The sequence below is a fragment of the Coffea arabica genome, chromosome 8e, assembly GCF_036785885.1.
Source record: "Coffea arabica cultivar ET-39 chromosome 8e, Coffea Arabica ET-39 HiFi, whole genome shotgun sequence".
NCBI lineage: Eukaryota > Viridiplantae > Streptophyta > Magnoliopsida > Gentianales > Rubiaceae > Coffea > Coffea arabica.
Genome location: NC_092324.1, coordinates 42,371,421 through 42,385,283, shown reverse-complemented (window position 1 = coordinate 42,385,283; position 13,863 = coordinate 42,371,421). Strand labels below are relative to the sequence as shown.

The following is a 13,863-nucleotide window of genomic DNA, read 5'->3' as shown; positions in this document are numbered from 1 at the left end:
TTTTATACATTAAAATTTATTTGTAGAAATTATTTTAACAAATTTAATATTTTCATGTTTTCTATTTTTATTTAATTTCTTTATCTTCTTTAATTAATCATCCTTAAAACCACTATTTTAAAAGCAAAAAAAAAGTTCACAAAATGTTATATCTACAAATTCATATAAAATCTCCAAGGAATTTTTAAAAACTGAGGATACATTTGGTCTCTTTGAATTTAAAATAATGATTTTAAGGACAATTAATTAAAGAAGATGAAAAATTAACATTTAAAAAAGGATTTGACCAAATATGAAATGATTTGCCAGAAGTATCAATATATTGACTTATATGTATAATATAATATTGATATTTCTAATTACTTCTTTTATTTTTTTCATGACAAAATAAATTATGATAATACCGTTAATTTTATTTGATTTTTAATTAGATATATAAACAATTTTATTTTTCTTTTAGAATTGGGATCTAAATTTGCATGCTAAGTAAAAGTTAATTATTTGCTAACCACTGGGGTTTTCTTAGTGGTTAGGGTAGGAGTTTTAGAGTTCTCTCCGGTTCAAGATTCAAATTCTGTACCTAATGGTTGGGAATGAAAAAGTTATGAGGAGGGGTAGGAGGGTAAAACAGTGAAATAAAATAAAATCAAAAATAATTATTTGCATAAATATCGGTTGCATGCTCTATCTAGGCATGGCCATGGTTCCACTTGGAACCGGGAACCGGACCGGAACCGAACCGTTTGGAACCGGACCAGAACCGGAACCAGAACCGTGGAACCAGAACCGTAGTAGAACCTTGGATAAAGGTTCCGGTTCTGGTTCTCTAAAAAATAGAACCAGAACCAGAACCGCCGGTTCCAGAACCGTTAAAAAATTTAAAAATAATTAATATAAAAAATAATAAAAGTAGAGGCATCATGATGACCAAGGTCATCATGATGCCACCACAATTTTTGCTCTCAATTTTTGCTCTCGGGGGCTCCTCCTGACTTGCACAAAGGTCCTCAGGCTCTCAACGGAAGAAAGAAACAAAGCAAAGGATAGAAAAAAAACAAGAAAGGTGGCTGCCTGCTAAATTTGACAAATTGGGGGTTAGGGTGAATTACAAGTTTACAACGTTACAATTCAACGTTGTAATTTTGTCCAAATTTTCAATACAACGTTACAAATTTGGAACGTTACAATACAACGTTCCAAATTTTTAATTTCATTTTGTCCTATAAATAAGACTTGAAATTTTATTTTCTACTACACCAAAATCAATCTTCTCTCTTCCATCTCTAAACTACTCTCAATTTCTTCATCTATTATCTATTTATTATTTCGTACTTTGTAGAATAATAATAAAATTAAAATATGATATTTATTTTGTATTTATTTTTTTACATTTTATTTAAAATTTTAAATATATTGTTATATTCGTATTAAAATTGGTAAGGATAAGAAATTAAATAAAATTGTATATAAGCATACGGAACCGGAACCGGAACCAGAACCAGAACCGGAACCATAAGGAATCGAAATCAGAACTATGCGGTTCTGGTTCTACCTTTTTGAAGAACCAGAACCGCCGGTTCTGGAACCAGAACCAGAACCATCTTATATGGTGCGGTTCTGGTTCTACCTCTTTGAAGAACCAGAACCGGCGGTTCTGGAACCAGAACCGTTGGTTCTGGAACCGTGGCCATGCCTAGCTCTATCTGCCATTATTATTTTTCATGTTATGTAAGTTGAATTTGTCAGCATGTTGATGAAATTCCTTAATATAAAGTTATGTGTACCCTTTTTGAAAAAAAAAATAAAGAGATGTATATTCTTTGAAGTTGAACTCTTTATATTATTTTGTGTGTTATTTTTGTTAACAATGGAGTATAGATGATTTAGCATATATAAAATTTTCCCGTCTAACTGTTCATTTTTTGAGAACTGAAATTTTATTGGTAGAGATAATTGAGTTTTTCTTTCTTCATTTGTTTTCTTTTATTTTTAATTTTTTGGGTAGAATCTAGTATAAAAAGCAATGACAGAATCTAGCATAAAACACAATGACAAAGATTCTATTGTCCTAAGAGAACCTTGTTTTGGTCTTAATAGTAATATTTTTGAAGATTTGAAAATTTAATTAGGCTATGATTCATCAAGAATTTTTAATGAAAATAAAAAAATTGAAAATAGAATGCAAAGATACACATTAGTTTGGAGTGTTATATTTTGTTTTTTGTCTTCATGATTCAAATATAATTAAGGTTACAGTTTTTTTCTTAGTTGCTACAATTACTGTTATTATTAAAATATAATAAATCTAATTATTAGAGAGAAAGGTATTTTGGACAAATGGAAAATTAAGACCAAATCTTGCTTGGTCTCTAATGCTCAACATTTTATCTTTTCATCGACAATTATTATCTTCTAAATCAATAGATATAATGTAATAAATTTTAATCATCGTAATAAATTAAAAAGAGCATGATATGAAACTTCAATTATCAATTAATGAGAGTATAATTGGAATAATAAAAACTAAGATCACAAGAATATTTACACTTACACTCCAACCTATCAAAACTCATGATACTTTTTATATAGTAATGATAATGATAACGATAACATATGGGCATGAAAACTGCTCATCATATTTCTCATATCTAATGGATTAAAGAACAGGAGAGTATATTTAAGTTCATGTTTGAGGAAGAAGCGTGATAATGTAGTAGAATGGTGCTATGATTTTTTGTTTTTAATGTTTTTTGACCTTTTTTTTTGTGTTACTCTAGTTTTACTACTTAAAAATATTGTTGGGCTCTGAGAGAGCCAAACTAGAATGTGAACTACAACCATGGGTTTGACACCACATCCAACCCAAAACCTTAAGGCATTGGGTCTATGGATCATTCCCACTTATATGTTCTTCATTCTACTCATCTCTTTCCGATGTGGGATATTGATTCACACTTGATATCCCAACAATCTCCCCCTCAATTGTGAATCTTTTCCACATCGAACCTCTCTCCCTAGCCCATCCACTCCATCAAGCCCACTTCAATTTGGAGTGTACGATTCTTGCTTAAGAGCCCACATGCCCTTACCTCACTATAGGTCTGCATGTTTTTTTTTCCCCCGCTCTTATCCAAGCCACGCCTTACCACTTCCACTGGCTTTTTATCCTGGAGTCAGTGCCCAACCGAACCATCAGCTCTGATACCACTTGTTGGGCTCTGAGAGAGCCAAACTCGGGGCGAATTTAACCATGAGCTAGAATGAGAACCACAACAATGGGTTTGACACCACATCCAACCCAAAACCTTAAGGCATTGGGTCTATGGATCATTCTCACTTATATGTTCTTCATTTTACTCATCTCTTTCTGATGTGGGTTATTGATTCACACTTGATATCCGAACAATCTCCCCCTCAATTGTGAATCTCTTCCACATCGAACCTCTCTCCCTAACCCATCCACTCCATCAAGCCCACTTCAATTTGGAGTGTACGATTCTTGCTTAAAAGCCCACATGCCCTTACCTCACTGCAGGTCTGCATGTTTTTTTTTTTTCCCCCGCTCTTATCCAAGCCACGCCTTACCACTCCCACTGGCTTTTTATCCTGGAGTCACTGCCCAACGGAACCATCAGCTCTGATACCACTTGTTGGGCTCTGAGAGAGCCAAACTTGGGGAGAATTTAACCATGAGTTAGAATGGGAACCACAACCATAGGCTTGACACCACATCCAACCCAAAACCTTAAGACATTGGGTCTATGGATCATTCCCACTTATATGTTTTTCATTCTACTCATCTCTTTCCGATGTGGGATATTGATTCACACTTGATATCCCAATAATTGTTAGGGTATCAGGCCAATTATTTGAAAAAGAAAATATCAACAATTTAATAGAAAAACAATATCTAGCACGAGCGATGAGCAAGACACAAGAATTAACGTGGTTCGACTTAATTACCAAACCTACGTCCACGGAGAGAAAAACTTGTTCTTATTATGAGAAGAAAAATCCCACAAGATTACAACTTGATTCCCAAACCCCAACTCTTGTATAACCCTCTCACCCACTAAGAATTCTTTCACTCCTTTCTTGTGTGTCTTTGTAGTATGCCAATCTACCTATTTATAGAGAACATTACTGCCAAAAAATCAAATAACAATTGAAAACCAATACTATTTCCTAAACTCATATAGAGTAGAAAATAGTATCTAACTAAATAGGAATTTACTTGACTACTATTTCAAGTAACTAAATCCAATTAGAAAACTAGTTACTTCCCACACCAAATAGGAATCTTGACTAAAAGAAATTAAGTCAATTTCCTAACAAATCTCCACCTTGGCGAATATTTCTTTTAGCAAACACAGCAAACCATCCAAACAAAAACGCCATTGCCTTTTCCCACCAAGTACCTTGGTGCCTAACTACACACCTGAATCAATACGGTCTTGTTTTCAATGGATTCAATCGACAAATGAACGTGTGTAGCTAACCGAGCCCAACATCTAGTTGACTCGCGAGAGGGGCCTCAATTCACCCTCTCCCATAGCAGGATTTTTCCTCTCACCATCATTTGTAATTTGAGAGCATTCTTGGATCCCCTTCTGCTCCCAATCCATTGAGGTATTCAAATGGTACAGATTACCATACTTCTTCCCCATCAACAAGACCGTCTCACCATGTGTGATTTTCAAGACTCCACTTGCAGCGGAAAAATGGTAACTCTCGGAGTCTAACTGGTTCAAAGAAATTAGATTCCTTCGTAACTTTGGGACATAAACCACACCACCCAAAAAACGAATCTCTCCATTCAACATTTTGATTTTCACCACTCCAACACCTTTGACTTGACAAGTAGATCCATCACCCAAGGATATAAAACCTGCCTTCTTTCTTTGGAGAGTATCAAAATAGTCTAACCTGGAGCAAACATGTGAAACACATCTAGAATCTAAAATCCAACCATCATGAGAAGAAGTATTATTACCTTTGGAGATTGTGAGAATATCTCCACCCGATGCATATCCAGCAACATTATCATAGTCATTCTCATCATTTTTCTTTCGATGAGCGCAATATTTTTTGATATGGCCAAACTCATGACAACCAAAGCACTGAATTCCACCCTTTCTCTTGGCCTTTGAACCACCTGCCTTAGATTCACCGCCAAATTATTTTCCTCTTTTATTCTCACCTCGAACAATTAACGCAGCTTCTTGTGTCACATCATGGTTTGTCTTCCTTTGTTTTTCATGATCCAACAAAGAAGACTGCACATTCTCGAACTCTAAAGTGTCCTTCCCATACAACAAGGTTGTCACGACACTTTCGTAAGAATCAGAGACTGAGGTAAGAAGTAAAAGGGCCTTATCTTCCTCCTCAATATCTACGCCAACCTTTTGGAGTTGATCCAAAATTTCGTTGAACGTATTCATGTGATCCATGAGACTGCCACCCTCCACCATCTTTAGTGCATGAGTAAAAAATTTGAAGGACCAAAAAATTATCAATTGCCTTTCGCGACGAGGTCAAGATATTGATTGGTTTAGGGACGCATAATAAGTTGCCTATGTCCAATTTTGTTTATAGATTTTTTTCTAATGCTATTTAAAAGTATTGTATGAAACTTCCCTGAACATAAGTAGTCTTGGCTGACAAAACTCATCTGCCAAACAACCCCAAAGTAAACAAAATTGAAAGATAAGTTAAATAGCCCCTTTTGTAAAGTAGTTATAATATATTGCTATGCTACTCAGCAAAGTAATTCCGAGGTTAACCAAAAACTTGTTCCTAATGATAACGGATTTTTTTTAAAAGAAAAAAAAGCATTAAGAATGAAATTCTGGTTGAGGACTATATTAACAATCTGTTCTTTTTTCGTTCTTAATGCTTCTTTTTCCCGAAAAAAAAATGAACAGATTGTTAATATAGTTCTCAGTTAGAATATATTTCTTTTTTCCATTCTTAATGCTTTTTTTTCCTTAAAAAAAACAGATTGCTAATCTAGTTCTTAGTTGTATGAGTCGTGGCACTCGCGAGCTAATCGTAAGTAGCTCAAGTCAAAACTCGATTTGAATTCGATCAACATCGAACTCGAGTCAAACTCGAGTTGATCGAGTCGAGTTTGAACTCGAATTCAAAGATATTCAGTTCGTTAATTCGCAAGCCGGCTCGATTATATATTATTTTTTATTTTAATATTGAAATTACATATATATTCACAATATTTTATTGTTTATTAAGAAAAATTACTATTTTATTCATTTTAAAAACACAAAATAAGTATTTTAAAATTTTTAAACTTGAGTTCGAGCTTGAATCAGCTTGAATTTGCGATTGAGATCGAGCTTTACATTGAAAGCTCATCGAGTTCGAACTGGTAAAATTAAGTCGAAACTCAATTTGATTGGGTTCAAGTTCGGCTCAACTTGACTCAATTGCAATCATAATATTCAGTTAGAATTTCATTCTTAATGCTATTTGTTTCCTTTAAAAAAAAAATTGATTGCTAATATAGTCCTCAGCTAGGATAACGGAATTGAAACTTAAGAATATAACAATTGCAATGACAGCCAACGGAACAACAGATATTTGTTGAACTAAAAGGTAAGCATAAGCCTTTACATTCCATTAACAAAAAAAAGTTTAAAATTCAATTTAACGGCATTTGAACAGTTAATTTCAGTACAAAGTATGAAAGATTATTACATCGTTGATCAAATGTGGAAACGCAACAGTCAACAAAGACGTAAATTGGGTGTATTGTACTGCAATAACTTATTGGCTATTAAACGGTCCTAATTCTAAAGAGCTGTAAAAAGCATCCGACTTTCTTGAAAAGAAGCGTCCTACTCTCAATGCAACAATTTGCATCTTGAATCATATTTTAGTGAAACGAGTTTTATCTATGAAGGATGATCCTTTATTGCGGATCCAATAAATGATGCGCTCTATAATTGAATCACAATGACCAACTTTAGTTACAACTTTATCTCCTGGTAATATTTGTATAGAACATATAACCTACCATCACATCTTCATTATCTAAACAAAGTCGAAACATGCCATTGGGAGGCAATTTGGTAATCAAAACTTCGTGAATCATGTGTTCTTTCATTCAAGGTAAAGTCCCCTTGAAATATCAACTAATGAGGGAGGAGGCGAGGAGCACTAGTAGACAACTCGAACCATTGACATGACATACAGATTGGAAAAGATATTTCAACGACGTATTTGAGTCTTCATTCTTCTCCTTCAAAAAGCCAAAAAAAAAAAGGTCTTCATTCTCCACTGATTAGATGTTTGGCTATATTAGCATGGATAGATCGTGTTGCACACCGCATCTTGACATTTTCATAAGGGAAATTTGCCAAATTGGTACCTAATATTTACACAAAAAAATTTTTTAGTCCCAAATATTTAAAATCAACCAGAGTAGTCCTTAACATATAAATTATGATCCATTTTGGTCATAATACTCGTATTTGCTTATTTCTCCGGCTAAAAATAGCACACCTCTCTCACGTGGACATATTTTCAATGGCAAAACTGGAAAACACTACTGTTTTCAGTGTAAATGTGGAATTGAAGCTTCTGCTGCTGTTGCTTCAGTATATTCTCCACAAACTGAAAAGCACCCGCGTCAATTTGAGGCTTGATCCCCCTAGCGGTGTGGCTGCTGCTGTTGATCCCCTAAGGAACCACCACCATTAAACCCAGTGAGCTTGATTTCGTCACCTTTCCGTTAAAGTTGTGTGATCCGATCGACAAGGAACCACCCCCACCCTCTTTCTAGCAGATTGTGCAGGAGGTATAGCCCGGGCATCAAGATTGTGGGTTTTGGTGGGCTGCGGAAGAGAAGAGAAAAGAGATGACGTGGAAGATGATTCAGGTTGAGGAAGCGAAGCGAACAAAGATGATGATAGTTTTGGAAGCGATGCCAAAAGTCTCGAACTTTCCCGATTTTTTAGCAATTGCTGCCCATCCCTCTCTTCTTGAAATTCATTAGATTTATGTGGATTCACGGTTGAGGAAGACGACAAAACAGGGGGCTTTGGGGGGTGGGATTGGGGTGGGGAAAGTGGAAAGGAGATGGATGAGGAAGAAGAAGATGATGAAGATTTTGGGGGTGGCAGTGAGGAGAGGAGTCCAGCGGATTTGGGATTTGAGAGTTGTGGTTTATCTTCTTGTTCTTGAGTTTTTTCTTCATCGGAAGAGGCGTAGCTCTCTAGCAAATAGTCCATAACCAGAAGCAAAAGGGGAGAAAAGCCCTAATTTCAGAACAGGGAAAGAAAAATATGCGAAAATGTTGTCCTTGAAAAGGGGATAAACGCTTGTGTTTTCTAGTTTTGCCCTTGAAAATATGCCCACGTGAGAGAAACATGCTATTTTTAGCCGGAGAAATGAGCAAATACGAGCATTATGACCAAAATGGATCATAATTTATATGTTAAGGACTATTCTGGCTGATTTTAAATGTTATGGACTAAAAAAGTTTTTTGTGTAAATATTAGGGACCAATTTGACAAACTTCCCTTTTCATAAAAGGGTGACATTTTGTCTTACTTTTGGTTCAGACACCAAAGAAAGGCAGTTCATAATCAATAATTGCCTTTTTTATTTGTTTCACGTGTCATGGCCTTTCATTCTTCTGTTTTTGTCTCCATATTAACTTAGATCAATTGGAACCTTTTTTTTTTTTTTTTGCTCGATCAACTTCAACTTAAGTAGAGGGAGGGATGAGTTGGTGTGGTAGAGAAGGAAATATAAGTGAGAGATCTCGAATTCAAGACATCCCACTCACAAAAAAGGAAAAAAAATTCAACTTAAGCGTATACTCCCCTTGTCTTGTGTACTAGATATGAGAAATAGGATGAGTAGATTTCGTGCTCATATGTCATATATGATGAAGTAGATATTGAGATCAGTAAGTATCTTTGCAGGCGATTAAACGTTCCGAAGGATTTATGCACCTCTGCCTGTGTCATTGTCTGTGGTACTTAAAAGACTATAAACACGCGCGTCGAGTTCAATTGAGTTTTTTTTGAATTTGTTCGATGAAATGTCAAGTTCACTTTAACCAAGTTTGAGCAGTTGAGTAGTTACACAATCTTGAGCATATATATATATATATATGTGTGTGTGTGTGTGAGGCTCAAAATCTTGTTGAGTTTAATTAAGCCCCATGCATATAAATATTTTTTTTAATTTTATATTTTAAAAGTACAAAATAAAAAATTATATTGCTTAAACTTGATTGAGCTCAATTAAAGTAGATTGAATTCAATTAAGCTAATTAGTTCTGATGAACTCGAACTTGAACTTGATAGTAATATAAAATGATATAAGAGTTCAAGTCGAACTTGAACCCGCGTTCAAAAGTTTTTCAAACTCTGCTTTTTTATACCCTAAACTTTGTTGCACTGATAGAAATAAATAGTACCTTAGTCTTACTAGTTACTAGCAAGGAAGTTGATATGGAACAGAACCTAGTAATGTCCGGCCGCCGTGTCAGAAACAAAAGTGTCATTCACAAGAAAAGGAGGACGAAAAGACAAAAGGTTAAGAAGAAACCAAATTAAGAAGCCCACGACACCCAATGAGCAAGAAATGGTCCGAGTGCATGGCATCTGCTTGGCAACCATGATTTTTCCCAGTAGTTCATCACTGTTTCAAACGCGTACAACCTTTTTGTCCTTTTTCGAACGGTAGAAAAGATGTTCACGATCCATTTTTTATGTTTACTACAAATTTATGTTAAAATGATAAGACTACCTCTCTTAACCTTAAGTCCAAATTAACGGCCCCGAGGCTTCCATGCGCAGTCCCAGACTCCCAGCGGACACGGCTCCGCATGACGTTCCAGTGTAGTAGAGTTGAGAGACGCGAGCGCTGACGTACAAAATCCTCTGTTGCAAGGACTTGCGCAATGACGTTCCAGTGTAGTTGAGAGTTGAGAGACGCGAGCTCTGACGTACAAAATCTTCTGTTGCAAGGACTTGCGCAATGGATAAGTATTGTCATTCAAATCCTAACCGCGAAGGATAAGTATTGGGATTTAGTATATTACATTATTTAGGAACTTGGCTCAACCAGTCAGGTCTCCAGCCTTCTTCGTCGGTAAAAGAAATTTACACTTCTTTTTTTAATTTAGGAACTGCAAGGGTACATCAATTTGTGGTGCAGGCGGCCTAATGTCAATTCATTGATTATGCGGGTAGAACTTTTGATGATCTAAATCGAGTCGAATATTTGATGTTCAGATTCTAGTAATATATTAGATAAATAAGGTTTGAACTCGATCAAATATTAACGAAACTATAAATATTGTTTGAATTTGATTCGTTAATTTACACACACAAACATATATATATATATATATATACAAGTTCAAATTTGAGTTCGGCTCATTAAACTGAATAAGCTAAATTTGAACTCGCACTCGAGCTGAACTTTGTGTTTAAAAATAATTTAATTATATATTTTAAAAATAATACACAATTTAGAAGAAAATTAATTATATTAGTTTTCTTTAGAAGATAAATAATATTAATTTCACGTATAATTATTGTTTGAGGGAAAGTACAAGATATATGTACATATATTTAATAATATATAAGGTATTTATATATTTGTTGAGCTACATGGTATTTATTTTTGTATTCACTTTTTACGAACCTATTCATGCAATTTGCCAATAGAAGTTTGTTCGATTTGATTATTAAATGAGTTTAATCTTGCGTTTGTACTTGATTTGTTTATTGTATGGTCGAATATTTGACGTTCAGACTCCATTAATATATTTTATAAATAAGATTCGAACTCAATCAAATATTAACGAAACTATAAATTAATTCTACGTACATGAGCTTCTAACATCATCTCTTACGTGGCTTTCATGGTTTACATCTATATAAATGTGTGACGTGAAAGAGCAAAAACATAGAGCTCAAGAGAGTGCAAATTATTGTAGTGTTAAAGAAATTTGATTTAATTACTCCAACAAATAGGAAGAGGGGGAAAAAGAGAAAGAAATGCTAATGGATACTATAGTGTCTTACCTTGTACTCTATTTTGTCATCTGGGCATGCATCTATCTGCTGACATCAAATTTAAGGTCCCGGAAATCAGCCACCAGACTTCCTCCGGGGCCCTATTCGTTTCCAATCATCGGTAATCTCCATCAGGTTGGCCAAAATCCTCATCAATCATATGCAAAACTGTCTAAAACTTATGGACCTTTGATGTCTCTTAAGCTAGGAAGCAAAGCAACCGTAGTCGTATCATCTGCAAATGTTGCAAGAGAAGTGCTACAAAAATATGACCAGATGTTTTCGGGCCGATCAGTCACGGGTGCAGCTCATACACTTGATCACCACAAGGTGTCTATGGTCTGGCTGCCTGTTTCCAGCCAATGGCGGAACCTTCGCAAGATGTGCAAAGAGAATATCTTTGCAACACAAATACTCGATACCAGCCAAGGCCTTCGTCAAGAAAAGCTTCAAGAATTACGCGATTATTTGCATAGGTCCAGCGTTAGCAGGAAAGCTGTGAATGTTGGTGGTGCAGCCTTCACAACCTCTCTGAACTTAATATCCAGGACTCTATTTTCTAAAGATTTTGCCGACTATGATTCTGATTCGTCTCAAGAACTCCAAGAGATTGTGTGGGGGGTGATGAAAAATGTTGGCTCTTTTAATCTCTCAGATTACTTTCCAGTTCTACGGCTGATTGATCCCCAGGGCATCATGAGGGACGCCAAGTTCTATGTCCAAAAGTTGTTTGATATTTTTGATGATATCATTAATGAACGGCTACAAGTCAGAGGTACATCAGAGACTAAGAAGAATGATCTGTTGGAAGCACTCTTGGATCATAGCATAAAGAATGAGTTTGAGTTCGGCCGCAATGATCTCAAACATTTGCTTTTGGTAAGTGTTAAAGTCCAAAACTTTTGTCTATATGTACTTGAGATTTCTTGTAATTTCATTAACCTTGGCCCTAGGGCTGATTCTGTGCATTAGCTTTTCAGTGGAATGGAAGTTTTTTCTCCGCTGAAGGTCCTAAGAAAACAAATGGCAAGCTCACATGCATGCGTTGATAGTCATAAAAAAATTTCCAATTTAGCTGTAGAATGACTGCTAATACATGGCTTGTAAGATACTTAGATTGGTAAAGTCCAGGCCAGATATCTTGCACTTTGCACGATGAATTTAACTAAATCTCACACCATATGGGTAAAAGTTCTGGAAATCTGTTGGCTTGACATCATTCTAACTATGGTTTGTATTAGGATCTATTTGTGGCAGGAGCAGACACTACTTCAACCACTGTGGAATGGGCAATGGCAGAGTTACTACGCAGCCCTGATAAGTTTGCTAAAGCTAGAGCGGAGCTCAAGGAAATCATTGGACAGGAGGAAGTAGTCCAAGAATCAGATATCTCGAGGCTCCCTTACTTGCAAGCAGTAATCAAAGAAACCTTTCGGCTACACCCTGCAGCACCATTACTTGTTCCTCACAAAGCAAACGAGGATGTAGAAATCAATGGTTACATAGTGCCAAAGAACACACAAGTACTTATCAATGCGTGGGCTTCGGGTAGAGATCCGACAACATGGTCAGATCCTGAGATTTTTGAACCAGAGCGATTTTTAGACAGGGACATTGATGCAAGAGGCCAGCATTTCGAGCTCATTCCCTTTGGTGCAGGGAGGAGAATATGTCCAGGATTGCCTCTGGCTTATCGGATGGTACACCTGATGCTAGCTGCTTTCATTCACAACATTGACTGGAAACTTGAAGAGGGAATGAAACCAGAAGATTTGGACATGGATGAAAAATTTGGGTTGTCAGTTCCAAAGGCTTTGCCTCTGGAGGCTATTCCAGTTAAGCTGTGAGTGCGATCCAATAATTTGTAGGCCTAATCATTTCAGATGATTAGAGAAAGCATTACTTGTGATTTTAATGGATATTGAGAGTCTATAAAAGAATTATGTTCGTAAACAAGTGCTAGTCTGTGCACATTAGGATAAATTTATAATTTTATCTACAATAAAAATATTTGTATAATTTATAAATAGTAATTATACTTCATTTATAAATTTTGTAAAATTTAGACCCTGCTTATGATTTCTTTTTACTCCTCCCAGTTTCTTTTTACAAGCTTTCCCAAAAAACAATACCAATAATCGGGGAACCTTCTTGAATACTTAATTGAATGAGTACAGGAACAAAATTTTGCTACCAATACCAAACAAATTTTAAAGCTTAGTGTCAGCAGCAATGGTAAACATTTAGTATTTGTTTGTGTCTCAGTAAAACGCAGTGGATTCTGATTTCTTTACATGAGTGGGAGAGAGGGAGAGAGGGAGAGAGATCTGACTACCCTTGCTGTCATGCTTTTTTTTTTTTCATAAAGTTTGGATGGATTCGGCTTCCGTCAATTGTGCTTGCAATCTTTTGAGTTTCAAATGATTCAATCACTATTTGAAGGGATGCATCTCCAAACAAATTTCTAACATTCAATAACCGTCTAAGGGATATGAAATTCTATACATGGATCAGTTTGAGGTCTTTTTGCTACAGAATTAAGGTCTATAAATCTCGAAAATTTTCTGCTCTTCTCTTCTTTGTTCTTTGGCGGTTGTAACAACTTAGTGCAGAGTTTTTGCAACAAAACTTCATTTTATCCTAAGGATATTCGTCCTTGGTCTTTTGCATATTATAATGAACGAATAAAATCTTATGGAAAGTGATTTGTAATCACAATTTTAAGCCTTTTTCTAGTTAGTTTTGCAGCAATTTCATAGTGTTCTCTTTATTGTTATTCCTACACATGCCTCCGGAATCTCAAGTC

The 13,863-nt window shown here is 35.5% G+C and overlaps 1 protein-coding gene across 1 annotated transcript; it reads left to right on the top strand.

Annotated features, from left to right (window-relative positions):
* Positions 1-10,933: 10,933 nt before the first annotated feature.
* LOC113703564 (cytochrome P450 76T24-like) lies at positions 10,934-13,127 on the top strand. Its single transcript, XM_027224963.2, has 2 exons — positions 10,934-11,936; positions 12,299-13,127. The coding sequence occupies exons 1-2, from the start codon at positions 11,040-11,042 to the stop codon at positions 12,902-12,904; spliced, it is 1,503 nt and encodes a 500-aa protein (XP_027080764.1). The 5' UTR covers positions 10,934-11,039; the 3' UTR covers positions 12,905-13,127.
* The last annotated feature ends 736 nt before the right edge of the window (positions 13,128-13,863 follow it).